The following is a 6475-nucleotide window of genomic DNA, read 5'->3' as shown; positions in this document are numbered from 1 at the left end:
ATCAATGCCATCTGTTCATGCCAGAAATATAGTATGAACTTCACACGTCAAACTTGGAAAGGACAGTAATATTCCTGTTTCTTGGGATCGGGTGGGGGTTTTCTTTTGACACTGTAACTGACTGACTACTATATTTGTCCTGGAAGAGAGTGACAGTTGCTGGTCTTTGCCGGGTTTGGCACTGTCATAAGAGGGTCCTAGAAAATTACACTCAACACCCACTATGTCCAGTGAAGACACTGTAATGTTTCTTTAATCAGAAACTTTAGATATGAAAAGAATTGTATGGACTATTTGGAAGTCATTTGCTTAGAGCTTACAAATAACAAAAGTAAAACAACCAAGAAAAGCACAAGAGGCTTCTTTATTTCAGACTATCAAAGTGAAAATGAAAGTCTTTCAGAATTCTCTGTGGTTTGCATGGAGTTCCTAGGCCTATGTGTAAATCTAAGACTCACATGACCTTTCGGGAGGGGGGGGGGGGAACTCTGGGCAAAACACAAATAAAAGTGAAAGAAGTCTGACATTTACAGGAAATTGGCTTTGGATTCAGGTTGTTTGTGATATTATTTTGTCAGTGATGTAAAAAAAAAAAAATCCCCGTTAAATTTGCGGTAAAAAAAACGGCAGTTGTGTTTGCCAGAACTTTACCTTAAAAAATACGGTAGCAACGTTTTAGGTTTTACGGGACAGCACTTAGTTTACTGTCTATTTTACAGTTCAAAACCGTATAATTTAAAGGTATATTTTACACACTGTAAAAAAAAAAAATTGTTAAATTTATGGTAACAAATCTTATTTCATTATCTTAGTTAGTTAGTTTAGTTTATTGATTTATAAAGCACATTTCAAAACAACAGAGGTTGCAACCAACCAAAGTGCTGTACAGAAAAATGTAAACAAAATTAAAACACACAAACACACACACACACACACACACACACACACAAAAGAATTAACACACTGGATCAAAACCTTGGACATTTGAAGAATTCACACCCTTTATTAAAATATAAAGAATACAAATACGTTTTTAAAGAGGATTTAAAAGTAGAAACAGAAGGGGAAGATCTAATATTTAGAAGGAGACTGTTCCAGAATCGAGGAGCAGCCACCGAGAAAGCCCAGTCACCTTTAGTTTCTGTTTAGGAACAAGAAGAAGAAATTGATTGGATGAGCGTAAGGATCTTGGGGCATTGTACGGGACAAGAAGATCACTAATATACTGAGGTGCAAGTTATGTAAAGCTTTAAAAACAAAGAGCAAAATCTTAAAATCAATCCAGGACTTAACCGGTAGCCAAAGGAAGGAGGCAAGCACAGGACTAATGTGTTGATGCTATTTAGTGCCAGTCAAAAGCCTGGCCGCTGCATTTTGGACCATTTGCAGTCCATTGACAGTTGAATTAGGCAAACCCAGGTATAGACCTTATGCGCCAGAGAAACAAGCGCGCCGCCATCTTTATAATTGTAATGATGGGACGGCAGAGCGGGGATCCATTAGCAGCTTTATTGAGAATAGTCACCAAGGCAGACAGGGGTAAAGGCAAAGACATAAACGGGACAGGCAATGGTCGAGGCAGGCAGCAGACAAACTGTATCGGGTCACAGGCGGAGATCAGGGCAGGCAGCAAAGGGTCGCAGGGAATAAACAGTCCAATCGGTAACAGATAAACAGTCCACAGAAAAACGCTCAGAAATGATCACCTCGGCAAATCAAGACTTCGCCAAGGGTGTGTGTGTGTGTGTGTGTCTTAAATAGTCCAGGTAATGATCTGCAGGTGTGTGTGGCAATTGGTGATTGGTGCATGTGATTGGAAGGGAGGATTATGGGAAGTGGAGTCCAGGAACTGACAGGAACAGACAGTGATCGTGACATAACGCCCCCCTTCCGGAAGGCGCGTCCTCGCGGCGTAAATGGCACAGATAGGGAGGGGGGGTGGGTACATTGGAGACCTGTTGGCAGACGGGAACGGGGTCTCCAATGCAGGTCCAGGAACTCGGGCAGCCACGGCGGGTCAGGTGCCACGGGCAGCCACGGCGGGTCAGGTGCCACGGGCAGCCACGGCGGGTCAGGTGCCACGGGCAGCCACGGCGGGTCAGGTGCCACGGGCAGCCACGGCGGGTCAGGTGCCACGGGCAGCCACGGCGGGTCAGGTGCCACGGGCAGCCACGGCGGGTCAGGTGCCACGGGCAGCCACGGCGGGTCAGGTGCCACGGGCAGCCACGGCGGGTCAGGTGCCACGGGCAGCCACGGCGGGTCAGGTGCCACGGGCAGCCACGGCGGGTCAGGTGCCACGGGCAGCCACGGCGGGTCAGGTGCCACGGGCAGCCACGGCGGGTCAGGTGCCACGGGCAGCCACGGCGGGTCAGGTGGCTTGGGCGACCACGGCGGGTCAGGTGGCTTGGGCGACCACGGCAGGTCAAGTGGCTTGGGCGACCACGGCAGGTCAGGGTCCGTAGCTGGCCACAGCAGTTCACAGGCGGTTGAAGGCCGTGGGCGTGTAAGGTCCCCACCCGCAAGCTCCCCACCCTCAGGTATATGGCCCCCTCCCAAAAAGTTCTTGGGGAATTCAACGGAGGCCGTGGCGGTTTCGTGGGTAAGGAGCTCGGGTGGCGCCGGCAGGGCGAGGAGCTCGGGTGGCGCCGGCAGGGCGAGGAGCTCGGGTGGCGCCGGCAGGGCGAGGAGCTCGGGTGGCGCCGGCAGGGCGAGGAGCTCGGGTGGCGCCGGCAGGGCGAGGAGCTCGGGTGGCGCCGGCAGGGCGAGGAGCTCGGGTGGCGCCGGCAGGGCGAGGAGCTCGGTGCCGGCCTCCGTGGCTGTATCAGGAAGAGCGGATTGCTCTGGGACGGCAGCGGGCTGCTCTGGGACGGCAGCGGGCTGCTCTGGGACGGCCTCCGGGCCTACAGCGGGCTCTGGGAAGGCCTCCGGGCCTTGAGGGCTGGAGGAAGCCTTCTTCCTCCTCCTCCTCCTCCGTTTGAATGGTTGAGGCGGTGGCTCTGTGCCTACCTCCTCGGTGGGCGCTGCAGCGGGCTCACGGGGTGGAGCGGACTCACTGGCTGGGACGACCCCTATGTTCCCAGACACTGGCGGGGCGGCCATCTTGCCCGTGGGCACTGGCAAAGCAGCCATCTTGTCCATAGCATCCCGAGAGTTTGAGTGCGTCGCAACCGGCGAGCTTGAGGGCGTCGCAACCGGCGAGCTTGAGGGCGTCGCAACCGGCGAGCTTGAGGGCGTCGCAACCGGCGAGCTTGAGGGCGTAGCGGCCAGCGGGCTTGAGTGCGAAGCGGCCGGCGGAGGCTTAGGAATGCCAGCCGCTCGTGCTGAAGTCAGCGGTGGATCAGCCACACTGGAACGCAACCCACCCTGCTCCCAAACAGATCCAGAGACGTAACGTGACTCTAGAAGAACAGCGGGGACATGACGTTGTTCTGGAAGATCAGAGGAGACGTGACTTGGCTCACGGAGGTCAACTGTGACTTGACTTGGTTCAGGATAATCAGCGCTGACTTGACTTGGTGTTGTTATTATGGTGGCCGCCATTTTGTGAGCGTCATCTGGCGCGGCGGCCATTACGTGAATGGATGAAGTGTCGCATTTCTCCACGACACCCACAGTAAATGGAGAGCCAACAGTCAATAAAGCATAATCCAAAAACAGACTTAAAGATGAACGGGGTCCCTCACGAATGAGTTGTTTTTTAAGTGGCTGATTGATGCCCTCACAGAAAAAGTCTATGAGCACGCAGTCCGGCAGATCTGACCAATAAGCAATGTTCAAATATTCTGTGATATAATCCTCTATCGATCGTGTGCCCTGCGTGAGTCCTAATAACAATTGTGCGATGTTCCTACCGGGCCATTGTTCTTCAGGAAAGCCGCTGGATCCATGTGATGGCGAAGTCTTCTGTAATGATGGGACGGCAGAGCGGGGATCCATTAGCAGCTTTATTGAGAATAGTCACCAAGGCAGACAGGGGTAAAGGCAAAGACATAAACGGGACAGGCAATGGTCGAGGCAGGCAGCAGACAAACTGTATCGGGTCACAGGCGGAGATCAGGGCAGGCAGCAAAGGGTCGCAGGGAATAAACAGTCCAATCGGTAACAGATAAACAGTCCACAGAAAAACGCTCAGAAATGATCACCTCGGCAAATCAAGACTTCGCCAAGGGTGTGTGTGTGTGTGTGTCTTAAATAGTCCAGGTAATGATCTGCAGGTGTGTGTGGCAATTGGTGATTGGTGCATGTGATTGGAAGGGAGGATTATGGGAAGTGGAGTCCAGGAACTGACAGGAACAGACAGTGATCGTGACAGTAATATTGTCTTTGAACTTCCGTTTTTGCAGTAGCTCTGTACATTTCTATGGCATTGCTGTTGAAGAATAATTAGCTGGTGAAGTGGATTTACTTGTTGTAGAGTTAATTAAAGTTCTCATGAGCATTGTAATGTTTAAAGCAGATGTCTTAACAAATGTCAGTAGACCCAGAAGATTTTAAAACGAGCAGTTCATTCATAAATACGTAAGATCGCTGTGGAAATGCAAACCGGAAATCAAAAGACAACGAGCGCAGCACTGAAAAGGGGCGGGACAACATAAGGTCTATAGAGAGTTACAGTAGTCCAACTTTGAAGTAATAAAAGTATGAATAACAGTTTCAAGTTTTTTTCTAGAGAGCATCGTCTTAATTTTAGCAATCGATCTTAGCTGAGAGAAACTACTTTTATACAACAGTGCTAATCTTCTTATCAAAACTCAGATTGGAATCAAAAATGACACCAAGATTTTTGACACAGTCATGAACATTAAAAGAAAGAGAACCAAGCTGAACCAAGCTGACTATGTCAGAGGTCATATCTGATGGGGCAAAGATAATCATTTCAGTTTTATCTTTGTTTAGCTGTAAGAAGTTCATGTCCATCCAACATTTAATGTCACACAGACAGTCAAACAGACTAGACACAGAACAGTTATTGTTTTTGATAGGAAGATAGAGCTGAGTGTCATCGGCATAGAAGTGATATGATAAATTATGTCTCTGAATAATATGGCCAAGTGGAAGCATATATAGTGCAAAAAGAGGAGGACCCAAAATGGAACCCCTGGGACACCATAAGGAAATGGAGCATGAGATGAAAAATAATTCCCAATTTTAATTCCCAAACATTATCACAAGGGGGCATTTCTAGAGATGAAGAACTCTTAGATGGAATATTAGAGCGAATACCCTCAATTTTATTAATAAAATGTGTTAAAAACTGATCACGCACAGGTCAGAAGAAACCTCAGATGGAACACTAGAAGAGGGATTTAGAAGAGCATTAATTGTGCTACAAAGAACTTTCGGTCTCTGAGAATTTTGAGCAATTAAATCAGACAGGTATTTCAACCATGTCTTCCCTAACAGCATTCTGATACTGCTTAAGACACTCCTTGAAGGTTTTATAAGAAATAGATTTTTTTCAATGGCTCATGTGTGACTAAAGGACTGTTGACACCAATTCTATAAAAAGGGAACGTCCACACCACAATTATAACGATAATGACACACTTTCAGAACGATTTTTTGAGCCAATCAGAATCCAGGTTGATTATTTAAAGCAGCAGACGACAAAAATTAAAACTTGCACTTATAATAAATAGCTCCCTAGTTCAGTACAATCAAAAAAACTTTTGTTCATTGAACGTAATTGAATTAAGGAAAATATTTTCACACAATTAAGTTAAGTTCATACAACAAGACTACAACAAGTCCGTTTAAACAAATAATATATTGTTGAACAAACTTAATCAATTTAGATTCTATTATTAGAAAAATAAGTTGCTGAGTGAACTTAATTAAATTAAGGAAAACATTTCCATAAAAGTGAATTATATTTTTCCAACAAAAAATAATTAGTTTGGACTGATTTATTGTAGTCTTGTTGTATGAACTTAAATTTAACTTAAAGTTATTGTGGATTACCATTGTGGTGAAGAGTGAAGCTTGTGCTTAGGCAACCCCATTTCATGGCAATTCTTTAAAAAGAAATTACTTCATAACCACTAAAAAAGTGCGTTCTGTGTAATATGAATGTAATCTGGACATACTACATTCGCCATGTTGCCCTTATCACGTGACCTACAGCATCAGTTGCGTTGCATCACCGATATTCACAAATCCTCTACCGTGGCCACATGTGATAGTAAACCCTGCATCCCACTGTGCATACTATCCACCCTATCTGCCCTAAATATTATTGAATATTATTAATTTCAGATACTATTTAGGATGGATAGTATGCACATTGAGACGCAGGCAAAGTGTCAATCGTATGCACACTTCAGAATCTCGCCGGAAGAAGTACGTCATCCGGGTACATTTTGCCTACTCTTTTATGAGTACTGTGAATTCGGACATACTTCTTTTGTCACATACTGTTTTTTGCCTACTAAGTATGTGATTTTGGATGCAGCCTATGTTTCCTTAACAGAAGTTC

At 46.6% G+C, this 6475-nt stretch overlaps 1 protein-coding gene across 7 annotated transcripts; it reads left to right on the top strand.

The window, feature by feature from the left end:
- Positions 1 to 514: 514 nt before the first annotated feature.
- Positions 515 to 5733, top strand: LOC127520750 (PE-PGRS family protein PE_PGRS16-like). Of its 7 annotated transcripts, none has more exons than XM_051909311.1 (2): positions 515 to 2210; positions 2400 to 5733. In XM_051909311.1, exons 1-2 carry the CDS (start codon positions 1829 to 1831, stop codon positions 2933 to 2935), a joined length of 918 nt encoding a protein of 305 aa, XP_051765271.1. In that variant the 5' UTR covers positions 515 to 1828; the 3' UTR covers positions 2936 to 5733. The 7 variants fall into 7 exon arrangements, with proteins under 7 accessions (XP_051765271.1, XP_051765270.1, XP_051765269.1 ...); XM_051909310.1 differs by having other exon boundaries at positions 515 to 2237; XM_051909309.1 differs by having other exon boundaries at positions 515 to 2264.
- Positions 5734 to 6475: the final 742 nt, after the last annotated feature.

This window comes from Ctenopharyngodon idella, chromosome 10, assembly GCF_019924925.1.
Source record: "Ctenopharyngodon idella isolate HZGC_01 chromosome 10, HZGC01, whole genome shotgun sequence".
NCBI lineage: Eukaryota > Metazoa > Chordata > Actinopteri > Cypriniformes > Xenocyprididae > Ctenopharyngodon > Ctenopharyngodon idella.
Note: the sequence above shows the minus strand (reverse complement) of the source record. Positions and strands in the feature narration are given on the sequence as shown.